We start from the raw sequence: 17,988 nt of genomic DNA on the forward strand, positions 1-17,988 counted from the left end.
GTTACATCACCAGGCGGTAATTAGCCCAATAAGAAAGACAGTTCCAAACCTCTTTGCCAATAATAATCTAGTTTTCAGTTTTCCCCATTCAGACCACTCCCAGACAGTCCTAGCAAAATTATTGCTCTTTGGTTAAAAAAGTACTTTTGACCATTTTAATTGAAAACAATCACAGTAAGGTACTTTATTGTGAGTCAGAAATTATTTGATAATGAGATAAAAACAGCTGCATTGGACCTTTAATTTGTATTTTCTTTACATAGGTACAGTACCTGTGTGGAGTTTGAAGAGAAGGATGATTGGGAGCACACACTTTTTTAACCCAGTTGTGATGCTCATGGACAACTTTTTCATGAAGAACACATGAAAACACACTTTGGCTGGTCCTGAATCGTAAATGACTCTCCACAGCTTTCTGGTCATCTACTCACGACTCCCCAACCTCCATCCAGCTCGGCCCACCCTGTCTGTTATCTCTGCAGACATTAAAGGACACCTGTCTTCATCTCAAATACAGACCTCTGCAAGAACTCTTTTCCCTTTTGTAACATTCACTACCAAGTCCAAGGATCCATTCTTCTCTTCTATGTATCTAACTCTGTGAGATTTCAGTGCCCCGCTCGATTTGATTCCCTTAGCCATCCCTAGTAGTTCCCATTACTCTGAGCTCTCGGCAGCACCCACCCTCTCTTGCTCCTTACTGGTTGACTCCTTGGGTCCTGAGCCAGGATGAATGACGTCCAGGATGCTACCTCTCCAGGGGCCGCTCTAGGTGGCCCTGTCGCCTGCGTCTCCAAAGTGGAGCTGCGCGTCGCCTGCAAGGCCCTGCTGGACCGAGACACCCTGAACAAGTCTGACCCATGTGTCATACTCATGGTGCAGAACCAGGGACAGTGGACAGAGGTGAGTACCCCCCCATCCCCTGAATGTCCCCAACCTACTGGCCTGGTAAAGTCTTAACTAACATGGTTCGCTCCATAATGTACTGATTGTATGAACAATAAGCAATGGATGTTGATGCTGAAACAACTAAGCCTGTGAAGTGCAAACGCCAGTAATGAGCTGCATAAGTATCTCTATGATGTTGACATGTAACATTGGGTAGTATGACCCCAGTTTATTAAAATAACAATGATTCCGTGTCTGACAGAGTTGGATAGCATGAGGTGAACCAGAGTGAGTGCTTGGTTCTACTGAATGGAAGGCATTGTCACCTAGCAGGATATAGCCGGCACAGTGGGAGGGGCAGCCTCTCTCCCCGCCCTCCATTTCTCCATATCAAAGCTGAGCCATATTTAGAGAAAAAAAGTATTATCTGGAACGGCAGCTTGAAGACAGGAGTGAGATTTAAGGAGTGAGCTGTTTGTGTGAACGTGTCAGACTGAGGATGAAATCTTAATCTTGCTCCCATTATCCCAACAGCTGGGTAGTGCACCAGATCACAGAGAACAAAGTAGAGCCAGGGAGAAGTGACATATCTGGTGCTGGCTTGGTGGTATTGTTGCCATCTTCTTTTCTTTTGAAATTGATTCTGATTGACAGAGTAGCTACCTGAAACTGAATTGAAATTCTCAAACAGATCACCGAGAACATTGTTCACAGGAGGAGGGACGGGGACAGGAAATCTTATTTTCCTTTTTACGCTTCTTCCTCTACTCTCCGTATCTCTTTCTCACTATCTCATTCTAAGTTGCGGGTCATAGTTTCTTGTCTGCCTTGGAATTACACTGGTACTCTATCTGTAATATGAGCTGGGGGTGTGTGAGTTATGAATAGCATATTTCCCATGATGCAGTACATCCACTATATATCTGTATATCTATGAGCTGGGGGTGTTGACAAAGTTCCATCTTTGAATCCCATTTGAGATGGGATGATTTGCGAATGGATGATTTGAGATGGGATTCCAGCCTGGCACTGTTCCAGCCTGGTACTATTTTGAACAGAAATATGACTTATTCTGCCATCTCAGTACTGTGCCAGAATCTAAACTGTGCCTAGATTCCTAAGTCATATATTGGCCTTTCTCTTGCATTTCAAAGATTGAAAAAAAAGTCTTTGTATTATATTTGACCAGCTCTAATGTGTTATATTCTCCTACATTAATTTCACATTTCCACAAATTTCAAAGTGTTTCCTTTCAAATGGTATCAAGAATATGCATATCCTTGCTTCAGGTCCTGAGCTACAGGCAGTTAGATTTGGGTATGTCATTTTAGGCTTAAAAAAATGTTTAAAAAAGGTCAGATCCTTAAGAGGGAAGCCCTGCTCTTCCATAACATAGACTGACCAGGTGAATCCAGGTGAAAGCAATGATCCCTTATTGATGTCACTCATTAAATCCACTTCAATCAGTGTAGATGAAGGGGAGGAGACGGGTTAAAGACAATTGAGACATGGAATGTGTGCCATTCAGAGGGTGAATGGGCAAGACAAAATATTTAAGTGCCTTTGAACGGGGTATGGAACTGCAATGCTGCTGGGTTTTTTATGCTCAACAGTTGCCCGTGTGTATCAAGAATGGTCCACCACCCCAAAGGACATCCAGCCAACTTAACACAACACTGGGAAGCATTGGAGACATGGGCCAACATCCCTGTGAATTTGATTGATTTATTTAACCAAGGTCTCTTTTAAAGATGACATAAATGACAGAAAATAGACATGAATATAAAGACAAAAGGCACCAAAACATCACATTCATCAGTAATACGGTCCTCAATCAGCTTTCTGAATCGCCCTAGAGGCACCAAAACATCACATTTATCAGTAATACGGTCCTCAATCAGCTTTCTGAATCGCCCTAGAGGCACCAAAACATCACATTCATCAGTAATACGGTCCTCAATCAGCTTTCTGAATCGCCCTAGAGGCACCAAAACATCACATACATCAGTAATACGGTCCTCAATCAGCTTTCTGAATCGCCCTAGAGGCACCAAAACATCACATTCATCAGTAATACGGTCCTCAATCAGCTTTCTGAATCGCCCTAGAGGCACCAAAACATCACATACATCAGTAATACGGTCCTCAATCAGCTTTCTGAATCGCCCTAGAGGCACCAAAACATCACATACATCAGTAATACGGTCCTCAATCAGCTTTCTGAATCGCCCTAGAGGCACCAAAACATCACATACATCAGTAATACGGTCCTCAATCAGCTTTCTGAATCGCCCTAGAGGCACCAAAACATCACATTCATCAGTAATACGGTCCTCAATCAGCTTTCTGAATCGCCCTAGAGGCACCAAAACATCACATTCATCAGTAATACGGTCCTCAATCAGCTTTCTGAATCGCCCTAGAGGCACCAAAACATCACATTCATCAGTAATACGGTCCTCAATCAGCTTTCTGAATCGCCCTAGAGGCACCAAAACATCACATACATCAGTAATACGGTCCTCGATCAGCTTTCTGAATCGCCCTAGAGGCACCAAAACATCACATTCATCAGTAATACGGTCCTCGATCAGCTTTCTGAATCGCCCTAGAGGCACCAAAACATCACATTCATCAGTAATACGGTCCTCGATCAGCTTTCTGAATCGCCCTAGAGGCACCAAAACATCACATTCATCAGTAATACGGTCCTCAATCAGCTTTCTGAATCGCCCTAGAGGCACCAAAACATCACATACATCAGTAATACGGTCCTCAATCAGCTTTCTGAATCGCCCTAGAGGCACCAAAACATCACATACATCAGTAATACGGTCCTCAATCAGCTTTCTGAATCGCCCTAGAGGCACCAACACATCACATTTAACAACATTTTGAAGATTGTTCCACAAATAAGGTGCAAGAAAACTAAAAGATGATTTAGCTAAGTCAGTAGAGACCAAAGACATTTCAAGAGTAAACCATCCCTGAGAAACCCTGTAGAGTCCATGCCCTGACGAATTGAGGCTGTTCTGAGGGCAGAAAGGGGTGCAACTCAATATCAGCAAGGTATTCTTAATGTTCCTCATTTTTTTGTACACTCAGTGTATGTTGCAATTAAGCCCCAATGTTTTCGCCTCTCCTCCAGGCATTGCCAGATAATGATTAACAGTGACAATGCCAAATCGTAGTGTGTTGAGATGGGAAGCATTTATTGAGGCCCAGTTAATGTTTATGAATGAGAAATGTGTTCCGAGGCTTTGGCAATAATGACGCTTGGCTGATAGTGTTGAGCACACACTAATCAATTTGTCGCTGTGGTAATGCAATAAAACAACATTTCATGAGGAAATTAACCTGGGTTCTCTGCAAGCTGAGCATTTGAGTAGTTTACATAACTTGAGCATTAGGAGGTGATATAATTGATACAACCTAATGCTCCGAATAACCATATCATCCATGTCAGTGGAGAATGCATCTCAAATGGGAACGCAATGGGCTGAAGGTGGGCTGAAGGAACAAAGATGGATTTCTTTGGCAACCATCTATAATTCAAACTGCCTTATAGATATACAGAATATCAGTCATATATGGCGGACTTCAAATGAGTGAATTCGGCTATTTCAGAGGTATAAAATCATGCACACAGCCATGCAATCTCCATAGCAAAAACATTGACAGTACAATGGCCTTACTGAAGAGCTCAGCGACATTCAACGTGGCACAGTCATAGGATGCCACCTTTCCAACAGTCAGTTTGTCAAATTTCTGCCCTGCTAGAGCTGTCCCGGCAACTGTAAGTTCTGTTATTGTGAAGTGGAAACTTCTAGGAGCAACAACGGCTCAGCCACGATTTGGTAGGCCATACAAGCTCACAGAACGGGACCTTCGAGTGCTGAAGCGTGTAAAGATAGTCTGCCCTCGGTTGACACATTCACTACCAAGTTTCAAACTGCCTCTGGAAGTAACGTCAGTACAATAACTGTTCTCTGGGAGCGTCAGGAAATGGGTTTCCATAGCTGAGCAGCCGCACACAAGCGTAAGATCATCATGTGTAATGCCAGCGTAGGCTGGAGTGGTGTAAAGCTCGTCGCCATTGGACTCTAGAGCAGTGGAAACACGTTCCCTGGAGTGATGAATCACGCTTCACCATCTGGCAGTCCGATGGACAAATCTGGATTTGGCAGATGCCTGGAGAAAGCTACCTGACCGAATGCATAGTGCCAACTGTAAAGTTTGGTGGAGGAGGAATAATGGTCTGTTTTTCCTGGTTCAGGCTAGGATCTTTAGTCCAGTGAAGGGAAAACTTAATGCTTCAGCATACAATTATATTCTAGACGATTCTATGCTTCCAACTTTGTGGCAACAGTTTGGGGAAGGCCCTTTCCTGTTTCAGCATGACAATACCCCCATTGCACAAAGCGAGGTCCATACAGAAATGGTTTCTCAAGATCGGTGGGGAAGAACTTGACTTCCCTGCATAGAGCCCTGACCTCAACCCCATTGAACACCTTTGGGATGAATTGGAATGCCCACTGCGCGCCTTGCCTGATCGCTCAACATCCGTGCCTGACCTCACTAGCAAGTCCCCAACACAATGTTCCAACATCTAGTGGAAAGCCTTCCCAGAAGAGTGGAGGCTGTTATAGCAGTAGTGGGGGGACCAACTCCATATTATGCCAATGATTTTGGAATGAGATGTTCGACGAGCAGGTGTCCACATACACTGCATGACTAAAAGTATCTTAACCAGAAGTGGTGCCTGGGTAAAATCACTGGGGAAGCCAAGGCAGATAAAAATCCTTATTACAACCTGTGCTGTGATAATTGTGTTGTTTTCTCTATAACCTGTTAGTTTGCTTGCCTTGCAACTGTGATATATAGGCCTAAGGCAGAGACAATAAGCAAACACAGTGGCAGGATAAATTGAACCACACCTTTGTTTCACCACAAAACCAGAGAGCAACATCTGTCCGGTGAAGTCCACAGAACATATTGCGTGTAACAAACATGACCTACAGCATGGTCAAGAAAGTTCATGTTTCTGACATTTTCAGACTACTAAACAACTACAATTTAGAACCACAGAGAGGTACTGCAAGTCACAAAGAAAACAGGAGCTGCCGCCACTATTCCAGCACCATTTCAACTTCAGCATTTCAACATCATCAAATCACCTATGCATAGTCTAATACAGTGACAACTAAAAGATAGCAAAAACTATTTAGTCCAATCTATGTAAGGTACATATGACGTGGCTGTCCATGGTTCTGATTTATTTGTGTGTGTGTGTGTGTGAAAGTATTTAATGTTGACTAAGTTGTCTATGACTGTCATACAGTACACTCTTATTTTTTTGTTGTCCTAGTCTACCTGGCTAAAATAATTGGCGCTAGCCCAACTTCCTTTCATGGGCAATGTTAGCCTTCTACATTTAGCTACATATTGAACTTCCATCCTCTCAGTCCAGGGGCACATTGTAGTTTATGGTTGGTTCAGAATTGCCTTTATAATCATTGGCCAGTACAGAGAACTAAGTCAAACCACAAGTCCAAATCCCTATCTCCATCTAATTTAGGAAAGGGGTAATTTTAGCTAGCTAGCTAGCCACCGGAAGACAACAACAAAACGAGATGCAACAATTCAAGTTGTTTCTATAGATGCCGTATTTCTCTATGATAGGACTGAAGCCAAATCCAGACTGGCTTCCCTTGACACTTTATTTTGGTACGCCAGGACCATTCACAGTTGAGCTCAATTCTGATTGGCTATTATTTTATACTTTATACTTTTAGACCAAACGCTTGCTGGTTTCCCTTGCGTTCAATGCCAGGGGCGGCAGCAATATCGTACTCTTTATGACCCGACCGCATCAAATAGATGGCCTACACATACAGAGACAAAGGGGCGCTGTTTCTCTCGCTCTGATGCTTTCTCCGGTGAGATACAGTCAGCCTCTTGCGAATTGAAGGTCAATTATGAAAACACATAGAGACGAAAGATGCATTATTTTATGTTTTTTTCTTGGTAAATTATTTGGGAAAGCTTGGCTTCCCTTGGCATCCATCAATACATGCCACTGATCTTAACCATATCAGTGCTGTTGATATACAGTGGCTGAAGCCACTTCATGGTTTTACTACAGATAGAATTCAGCAAAACAGAGAGCTGTGTCGAGATAGTTGGGCTGGGGAAGAGGCCTTTGAATGAACACTCCCTTGGGATATGATGTCTTGTACTACTCTGTATTTGAGTCTTTGGTGGCCCACACATTTGCTCTCATCCGTCTGAACAGGGAAGCAACATTGTCATGCAAATAATTTGCTCATCCTGCCGAAGGCTGAGAGAGAGCGGGTAGCTAAATCCACACAGATCTCGCTTCTCTCTCTCCTGCCGAACGAATGCAGCACATTATTTATACATTTGATTCAATATTCTGCCCATATGAATGAATGTATATACAATATTCTGCCACCAGCCAGCCGTCGTTCCCCAGCCAATCACGCACATGTGGCGGGTGTGCAGACGAAAGACTTGCCGACAAAGGAAGGCTTCTGCAGCCTTCACTGTAAAATGTAACGTGTTGCAGCGGTGCTTCCATGGACACAAGGGAACAAAAAAAACTCATACATTTTTAGTTGAAGATGTGATTATACTTATTTTATAAAAGTTAGGTATCAAGAAATCGACTCACATTTTTCCTCTCTGAATCCCCCTCCACCTGTAGCGGTTTTGCATTCTAGTGTTTGTCACTGATACCACCTTCCCTGTATGAACATGAGTTAATGAGAGTCCTCTGTTCTCTGTTGGGTAAAAAAACATGGTCAAATCATGACATCAGTTATCTTCAGGTCGGGAAGTCGTAGCTCTAGAAAGATGCCCGAGTTTCCGACTTGGAATTCCGAGTTGGATGACCGTTCAAACAGATTTATCCCAGTTGTTCACAGTTGTTTTGAACACGGCATTACACCCCTACTCTTACGATAAGTGCCATGGAATTTTTTTATGCCCACAGAGAGTCAAGACACCCATTTTAAAATCCCATCTGAAAGACCCTACTCAGTGCAATATCCCCTTCACTGCCCTGGGGCATAGATCCCTACAGTGAGGGTGTCATAATACCCATAAAATCTAGCGGTCAAACAGGGAAATGGTTCCAATCATTTTTCCACCATACATTTTTCCCATAGTGAATTTTAGAATAAGGGCTGTGTTTCATGTATTCTTACCCTGGCGGGACTTTGATAACCATGTAAATCTCTCTCAGACAAGGTGACTTATAATAATATTAGTCTCTATTTACTCTCAGATTCAAAAATCCTAATTAGCATGACAGTAGGCAAGACTACAAATCCAAGCTCCTGCACGTCATCTCTAGCTGACACCTTTGCTAACAGGTATTGTGTCAATTTAAAACTTGCCCAAGACAGTTCACAGAATTGTCCATTTAAAGACAGGCAAGTTATTAATTCCTAAATTTAGCTAACATTAGATATGTGTTTCTTATTTAACCAGGCAAGTCAGTTAAGAACAAATTCTTATTTACAATGACGACCTACCCCTGCCAAACCCTCACGACACTGGGCCAATTGTGCGCCACCTTACGGCCGGTTGTGATACAGCCCGGGATCGAACCCGGGTCTGTAGTGACACCTCTAGCACTGCGATGCAGTGCCTGAGACCGCTGCACCACCCCAAATGATTCTTACATTTACCTCGATTAGGCAGTCTCGTCCAGATCATCATTGCATTTGTAGTATTTTATGATAGCCACATTAGCAGCTAAATAGCATTTCATTTTGTGGAGGTAAATACAGGCAAATATATTGATAAAAGTCACCTTGTCCATTTACACGGTTATCAAAACGTCTTGCCAGGGTAATCCTACACCAGACACAGCCCTTATTTGAAGTATTTCTAAAATCTAAAAACAATTGGAACCATTTTCTTGTTGGTCCGCTAGGCTTTACGACTCATACTGTGGTACTCTATTGGGAGCTCCTTTGGCCAGAGTGCCCCCTACTGGCCCTCCAACCTCACTTCCAGCAGCATCTGGTCTCCCATTCAGGACCGACTCTGCTGGCAAGCAGGAGAGAGTGAGGAGAGAGGGAGCTGACTCCCTGGGACCTCAGAGATCCCTCCATACATCGGACAGTCACATCTCTGTAGACTTTCCCTACCCCCCCAGATGAATGGGCATCACAGGGGTAGACATCACACAGACACAGCCCTTCATCTGTGGCTCTGGGTAGCTTTCTTCACACACGGAAACTAACTTGTCCGTGTTCACAAATATGTACAACCAGATAGCACAGGAAGAGATGGAGAAAGAGAAAGACTGAGAGAGATGGAGAGAGAGAATGAGAGAAACAGTGAGAGGAGGAGGCCTAGAGAGTCTAATTAAAACATGTCTCAGCTGTTATCTCCTGAGAAATTAACCACTCGTACTGTTTGCAGGGTCAGTAATGAATAACAAGACAACCCACCCCCATTCCTCAGGTCACCTGTATCAGTATACATAATAACATTGTCTTTAACACTCTTGAGGTGTCGTTAATTAGGACTGGCAGACTAGACACTTTATTCCACAGTGATTGTCAGTGAGAAAAGGTGCCTTCTTTCTCTGTTGCTTCTCATCAACCATTGTGAGTGTGTGTATGTGCGTGTGTGTGTGTCTGTGTGTGTTCTCGTCAGCTCAAGGCCAACAGCATGAGGCAAAGCAGTAGGATTAACTCCTGAATATCTGAATGTTAACGTGGACGTGCATGTGCATGTGTGTACTATAGTGTGCCATGTATGCTCATGGAGTTTGGTGTGTGGGGCCCATGTTGACTCTGACTTTAGAGAGCTTTGACAAAGCTGCTGATCAGGGAGCTTCATTCTTAATTTGCGCTCTATGGACAGGTGGGATTTGGCTCTGCTATTGTAAGGTTGTTAGCGAGATTGATGGCTAGGCCTGTATTGAGATTGATGGCTAGGCCTGTATTGAGATTGATGGCTAGGCCTGTATTGAGATTGATGGCTAGGCCTGTATTGAGATTGATGGCTAGGCCTGTATTGAGATTGATGGCTAGGCCTGTATTGAGATTGATGGCTAGGCCTGTATTGAGATTGATGACTAGGCCTGTATTGAGATTGATGGCTAGGCCTGTATTGAGATTGATGACTAGGCCTGTATTGAGATTGATGACTAGGCCTGTATTGAGATTGATGGCTAGGCCTGTATTGAGATTGATGGCTAGGCCTGTATTGAGATTGATGACTAGGCCTGTAGGCCTGTATTGAGATTGATGACTAGGCCTGTATTGAGATTGATGACTAGGCCTGTATTGAGAGATAGGCCTGTATTGAGGCTAGGCCTGTATTGAGATTGATGGCTAGGCCTGTATTGAGATTGATGACTAGGCCTGTATTGAGATTGATGACTAGGCCCTGTATTGAGATTGATGAGGCCTGATTGATGACTAGGCCTGTATTGAGATTGATGAGGCCTGTATTGAGATTGATAGGCCTGTATTGAGATTGATGACTAGGCCTGTATTGAGATTGATGGCTAGGCCTGTATTGAGATTGATGGCTAGGCCTGTATTGAGATTGATGGCTAGGCCTGTATTGAGATTGATGGCTAGGCCTGTATTGAGATTGATGGCTAGGCCTGTATTGAGATTGATGGCTAGGCCTGTATTGAGATTGATGACTAGGCCTGTATTGAGATTGATGACTAGGCCTGTATTGAGATTGATGACTAGGCCTGTATTGAGATTTGCTAGATTGATTGATGGCTAGGCCTGTATTGAGATTGATGGCTAGGCCTGTATTGAGATTGATGGCTAGGCCTGTATTGAGATTGATGACTAGGCCTGTATTGAGATTGATGACTAGGCCTGTATTATGAGATTGATGGCTAGGCCTGTATTGAGATTGAGATTGATGACTAGGCCTGTATTGAGATTGATGACTAGGCCTGTATTGAGATTGATGACTAGGCCTGTATTGAGATTGATGGCTAGGCCTGTATTGAGATTGATGGCTAGGCCTGTATTGAGATTGATGACTAGGCCTGTATTGAGATTGATGACTAGGCCTGTATTGAGATTGATGACTAGGCCTGTATTGAGATTGATGACTAGGCCTGTATTGAGATTGATGACTAGGCCTGTATTGAGATTGATGACTAGGCCTGTATTGAGATTGATGACTAGGCCTGTATTGAGATTGATGACTAGGCCTGTATTGAGATTTGAGATTGATGACTAGGCCTGTATTATTGAGATTGATGACTAGGCCTGTATTGAGATTTGAGATTGATTGACTAGGCCTGTATTGAGATTGATGACTAGGCCTGTATTGAGATTGATGACTAGGCCTGTATTGAGATTGATGACTAGGCCTGTATTGAGATTGATGACTAGGCCTGTATTGAGATTGATGACTAGGCCTGTATTGAGATTGATGACTAGGCCTGTATTGAGATTGATGACTAGGCCTGTATTGATTGATTGATGACTAGGCCTGTATTGAGATTGATGACTAGGCCTGTATTGAGATTGATGACTAGGCCTGTATTGAGATTGATGACTAGGCCTGTATTGAGATTGATGACTAGGCCTGTATTGAGATTGATGACTAGGCCTGTATTGAGATTGATGACTAGGCCTGTATTGAGATTGATGACTAGGCCTGTATTGAGATTGAGATTGTATTGACTAGGCCTGTATTGAGATTGAGAGGCCTGTATTTGATGACTAGGCCTGTATTGAGATTGATGACTAGGCCTGTATTGAGATTGATGACTAGGCCTGTATTGAGATTGATGACTAGGCCTGTATTGAGATTGATGACTAGGCCTGTATTGAGATTGATGACTAGGCCTGTATTGAGATTGATGACTAGGCCTGTATTGAGATTGATGACTAGGCCTGTATTGAGATTGATGACTAGGCCTGTATTGAGATTGATGCTAGGCCTGTATTGAGATTGCCTAGGCCTGTATTGAGATTGAGATTGATGACTAGGCCTATTGAGATTGAGATAGGCCTGTATTGAGATGCTAGGCCTAGGCCTGTATTGAGATTGATGGCTAGGCCTGTATTGAGATTGATGGCTAGGCCTGTATTGAGATTGATGACTAGGCCTGTATTGAGATTGATGACTAGGCCTGTATTGAGATTGATGACTAGGCCTGTATTGAGATTGATGGCCTGAGAGGCCTGTGAGATTGATGCTAGGCCTTGAGATTGATGACTAGGCCTGTATTATTGTATTGAGAGGCCTGTATTTGATGACTAGGCCTGTATTGAGATTGATGGCTAGGCCTGTATTGAGATTGATGACTAGGCCTGTATTGAGATTGATGGCTAGGCCTGTATTGAGATTGATGACTAGGCCTGTATTGAGATTGATGACTAGGCCTGTATTGAGTATTGAGATTGATTGAGATTGATGGCTAGGCCTGTATTGAGATTGATGGCTAGGCCTGTATTGAGATTGATGACTAGGCCTGTATTGAGATTGATGACTAGGCCTGTATTGAGATTGATGGCTAGGCCTGTATTGAGATTGATGACTAGGCCTGTATTGAGATTGATGGCTAGGCCTGTATTGAGATTGATGACTAGGCCTGTATTGAGATTGTATTGAGATTGATGACTAGGCCTGTATTGAGATTGATGACTAGGCCTGTATTGAGATTGATGACTAGGCCTGTATTGAGATTGATGACTAGGCCTGTATTGAGATTGAGGCCTGTATTGAGATTGATGGCTAGGCCTGTATTGAGATTGATGGCTAGGCCTGTATTGAGATTGATGAGGCCTGATTGATTGATGGCTAGGCCTGTATTGAGATTGATGACTAGGCCTGTATTGAGATTGATGACTGTATTGAGATTGGCCTGTATTGAGATTGATGGCTAGGCCTGTATTGAGATTGATGACTAGGCCTGTATTGAGATTGATGACTAGGCCTGTATTGAGATTGATGGCTAGGCCTGTATTGAGATTGATGACTAGGCCTGTATTGAGATTGATGACTAGGCCTGTATTGAGATTGATGGCTAGGCCTGTATTGAGATTGATGGCTAGGCCTGTATTGAGATTGATGGCTAGCCCTGTATTGAGATTGATGGCTAGGCCTGTATTGAGATTGATGATGACTAGGCCTGTATTGAGATTGATGGCTAGGCCTAGGCCTGTATTGAGATTGATGGCTAGGCCTGTATTGAGATTGATGACTAGGCCTGTATTGAGATTGATGGCTAGGCCTGTATTGAGATTGATGGCTAGGCCTGTATTGAGATTGATGACTAGGCCTGTATTGAGATTGATGACTAGGCCTGTATTGAGATTGATGGCTAGGCCTGTATTGAGATTGATGGCTAGGCCTGTATTGAGATTGATGACTAGGCCTGTATTGAGATTGATGACTAGGCCTGTATTGAGATTGATGACTAGGCCTGTATTGAGATTGATGACAATCTCTAGACTATTTCTTTTTTAGATCAAACTATGGAGATGATGTCAATTTGCCTTTCATATTTAACTATCTGTGTTTGACGACTTTCTGACTTTATCGTCTGTTTTACCATCACAACTTTTTTCTCAAATGAAAAGAAATGGAAAATGAGTAAAACATTTATGGCATTTTAAGTTTCTACCAAATGCCTCAGGCTTGAATTATTTTTCAATATGCCTTTTTAATAACTCCAGTTTGAAATCCAATGATTCACTTAAACCATGGTTCAAACACAGCTTTTTAGGTCACTTTAATTTACTGATAGCATCTTTAGGGGGCACATATGCTTTTGATGATGAGTTGACTCCACTCAGAATACCTAGCTTGGAGAAAAATGACCAATCATTTATCTGGTACTGGACATAATTGGATGCTGGATGCTACTGGATGGGACATAATTTGTCTGGGTGCTAGATGGGTACACTCTGGCTGGGTTTACATAGGCAGACAAATTCTGATATTTTACCCAATTATTGGCAAAAGAGCTGATCTGATTGGTCAAAGATCAGAATCGGGCTGCCTGCGTAAACGCAGCCTCTGTGCTCCACTGAAAGCAGGTGGCAATGTGGAGAGTTCAGGCATGAACCAGGTGTATTAGATAAACAGGTGTATGTCCAAGCATGGCAATGGATGAGTTGTGTGTCTGCTGAGCTCTCAGCCCTCAGCCCACTAAAATCCTCTCTGCTGTCACTGTCTGAACAAGAGCTTCACAAGATTTACATTTTGGTCTAATCAACAGGAAAACAAACAAGAACGCCAACAGTGGCTGTAGCGGTGATCCAGGTGCAGATGGGTATTTGGCTGTAGTTCCTGCATTCCCATGTGCCCATGAATGCATCACCATGTCCCATACATTAATTAGCATTGCAAATGAACTGATACAATGTACATTGCATATAAAACTGCACTTTTCATGTTTAATTGGTAGGAAGCTCTCATTAGAGAGTTGAGTTGGAGGTCCGAGTTTCTCCAGTAATATCCAACAACGTGTCCACATTCTAACGCTGTGCCTTTTTCTCCCCTCTTGTCTCTTCAGCTTGACAGGACAGAGGTGATCAAGAGCAACCTGCACCCGGTCTTTGCCAAGGTCTTCACCCTGGACTACTACTTTGAGGAAGTGCAGAAGCTGCGGTTCGAGGTCTACGACATCCATGGCACCCACAGTATTGGCGCCCGCGACGACGACTTCCTGGGTGGGGTGGAGTGTACGCTCGGCCAGGTCCTGTACTGAATGTCTGACCCTTCCACTCAGTTATCCAATGTGCCATTTCTTATGTCTAATCAAATCACTCACCACACATAAACTGAATGGAACAGTGTGCCGAGTTGCTGCTCACCAACAACAGAGGTCAGAGGGTAAAGGTTAGAGGTCACCAGTCCTCGTCACACTGCTCTCAAACTGCTTTCGTACTAATTGTCCGGTAATACTTCTCACTGCTTCACTAGTCACCAGTCATTCATAGTTTTCCTGTGTTCCACAGATTGTAGCCCAGAAGAAGATGGTGAAGCCTTTATTCCTAAAGTATGCGAAGTACGCTGGGAAATCCGCCATCACGGTAGGTTCCCCCTATTCATCATCCTATTGATCTCGCTCACCATTGGCTCACTGTTGCAGTAACAGTGGCAAGCAAAATCAAATGCAATCACTTGTTAAATCAATTCAAGCAAGTAGATGATGTGAATCCTGTGATGTAAGGATGCTTCTCTGTACAAAGAATCATGACTCATATACAATATCTGTCATGACAAAGAGAGGGGGACGTTAAAGCACAGAGTGTTGTTTCAGTTGGATGGTCTCAACACCATCTGCCAGGCCAACATTACATTGCCATACTAAAGGGAACAACACAGAGAAACTGTGTTTAACAAGCCTGCAGATCTGACCTTTAGTGGAGTGGGAGGAAGAGTCAGCGTTCCTCACTGCTCCTGTTAAGTCAGAGGTGCAGAGTCTGTGATCTCTGTGCCCTTCTTATACTGCAGAGATGAGAGGAGAAAAGAGAAGGGGTTTTAACCAAGGAGTGAATCCGATGTCAACAACAGACCTTTTGCCTTATTGAGACCTTTCTTTATTGATTTTACCCTAACAAACTATGCATAAATTGCCCTTGGAGAGAAGGGCTGAGAATGAGTTGCTTGTGATGGAAATGGCCAAAGTACAGATGGAATTTGAAGATCTTTCCCGTCGGGCTAGTGTTGCCATTATGGCCATTGATTGGGTGCGATCACATGACGGCAGCTTGCTGTGAGGCGGTTTTGGGGGATATAATGGGTTTGTTTAAGCACAGTCCTGTAGCAGTGTGGGCTTAATGCATTCTAGTGAATTAGTGCTAACCTGTGTCATGGTGTTTCTGAAAATGGCTTTTCCTGATATGATAATGGGCCTGGGCTTTGTCAGGTCTGTCCGTGAGATGGATCCCAATGACATGGCGTCTGCCTGTAATGTGCCTGCAGGCTAATCTGGAAGGTGGCAGAACAACAGACAACTGTTTTTATTTTGTGTGAAAAATCCCTCCCCAGTCTTTGTAACACATCTCTCAGATATGCATATGGGGACATGGGATGTGGAGAACAGTTGATAAAATGGTAGGGATTAAGGTACCGCTGTATGCCGTTACCGTGGCTCCCACTGGCAAGCATCACATTACAATGGTCTTCTGACTGGAACGTTCATTGCCGGGCCATAATCCCACACACAATACACATTATGCCTACACAACACTCACCAGGACAATGGCACCATGATATGAGATACAATAAATCATATTCATCCAAGATGCATACTGTACGTACAGAACGCTTGACCAGCTGCTGATACGACACATACACCAAGTGTTATAGCTTTGCTGTGTTGTATTATTGATAAGCTGAGAGACCCATAGAGTTTGTTACTGGACCATTGCCACACTTCTGTCTGAATGACAGAAACCATACACTTTACTGTAGAAATGTTCTTGTTGTTTTGAGTCAACAGATGTTGTTCATTATTGTAGTAGTCGTGCATTTTAACACAGATAAAGTCCTGTTAGATAGACAGCACTTGATTCACTGGCTTACCGGCGTATAATGACACATATTTAGAAGGTGAGGGGCAGTAAAGGGCCAATACAATTTGTCCTAATGTGTTGAGATGACTTGTAACCTTCTAATTGTTCGTCAGGAGTGGTTCTGAAGGTGAGCAGCACTCACTGTAATGGGCTCATTGTCGTGATCTGGAACTCTTTGGGCTCTGACCACACCATTAGCTATGCAACACTGTGTCTCCTTTTAGTGTCTCCTTTTAGAGTGCTCCCTTCTCCCTAAGTTCCTCTCCCCTCTCATCTCTCCTTTCTCCCCTCTCCCCTCTCATCTCTCCTTTCTCCCCTCTCCCCTCTCATCTCTCCTTTCTCCCCTCTCCCCTCTCATCTCTCCTTTCTCCCTTCTCCCCTCTCATCTCTCCTTTCTCCCTTCTCCCCTCTCATCTCTCCTTTCTCCCCTCTCCCCTCTCATCTCTCATCTCTCATCTCTCCTTTCTCCCCTCTCCCCTCCCCCTCTCATCTCTCCTTTCTCCCTTCTCCCTCTCCCCTCCCCTCTCATCTCTCCTTTCTCCCTTCTCCTCTCTCCCCTCTCCCCTCTCATCTCTCCTTTCTCCCCTCTCCCCTCTCCCCTCTCCCCTCTCCCCTCTCATCTCTCCTTTCTCCTTTCTCCCCTCTCCCTCTCATCTCTCCTTTCTCCCCTCTCCCCTCTCCCTCTCCCCTCTCATCTCTCCTTTCTCCCCTCTCCCTCTCCCTCCCCTATCATCTCTCATCTCTCCTTTCTCCCTCTCCCTCTCCCCTCCCCCTCTCATCTTTCCTTTCTCCCTTCTCCTCTCTCCCCTCTCCCCTCTCATCTCTCCTTTCTCCCCTCTCATCTCTCCTTTCTCCCCTCTCCCTCTCCCCTCTCCCCTCTCATCTCTCCTTTCTCCCCTCTCCCTCTCCCCTCTCATCTCTCCTTTCTCCCTCTCCCCTCTCATCTCTCATCTCTCCTTTCTCCCCTCTCCCTCTCCCCTCTCCCCTCTCATCTCTCCTTTCTCCCCTCTCCCCTCTCCCCTCTCATCTCTCCTTTCTCCCCTCTCCCCTCTCCCTCCCCCTCTCATCTCTCTTTCTCCCTTCTCCTCTCCCCTCTCCCCTCTCATCTCTCCTTTCTCCCCTCCCTCTCATCTCTCCTTTCTCCCCTCTCCCCTCTCATCTCTCATCTCTCCTTTCTCCCCTCTCCCCTCTCCCTCCTCCCTCTCATCTCTCCTTTCTCCCTTCTCCTCTCTCCCCTCTCCCCTCTCATTTCTCCTTTCTCCCCTCTCCCTCTCCCCTCCCCTCTCATCTCTCCTTTCTCCCCTCTCCCTCTCATCTCTCCTTTCTCCCCTCTCCCCTCTCCCCTCCCCCTCTCATCTCTCCTTTCTCCCTTCTCCTCTCTCCCCTCTCCCCTCTCATTTCTCCTTTCTCCCCTCTCCCCTCTCCCCTCTCATCTCTCCTTTCTCCCCTCTCCCCTCTCCCCTCTCATCTCTCATTTCTCCCCTCTACCTCTATTCGATTCAAAGGGGCTTCATTGGCATGGGAAACTTGTTTACATTACCAA

At 44.3% G+C, this 17,988-nt stretch overlaps 1 protein-coding gene across 1 annotated transcript in view; it reads left to right on the forward strand.

The window, feature by feature from the left end:
- Positions 1 to 273: 273 nt before the first annotated feature.
- LOC115112227 (copine-7-like) overlaps positions 274 to 17,988 on the forward strand; it is a 52,390-nt gene continuing 34,675 nt past the window's right edge. Inside the window, exons 1-3 of the mRNA XM_029639146.2 lie at positions 274 to 903; positions 14,438 to 14,620; positions 14,883 to 14,957. Coding sequence (XP_029495006.1) covers positions 730 to 903; positions 14,438 to 14,620; positions 14,883 to 14,957 — 432 coding nt within the window. The 5' untranslated portion in view covers positions 274 to 729. The remainder of the gene's footprint in view (positions 904 to 14,437; positions 14,621 to 14,882; positions 14,958 to 17,988) is intronic.

This window comes from Oncorhynchus nerka, linkage group LG27, assembly GCF_034236695.1.
Source record: "Oncorhynchus nerka isolate Pitt River linkage group LG27, Oner_Uvic_2.0, whole genome shotgun sequence".
Classification (NCBI taxonomy): Eukaryota; Metazoa; Chordata; class Actinopteri; order Salmoniformes; family Salmonidae; genus Oncorhynchus; species Oncorhynchus nerka.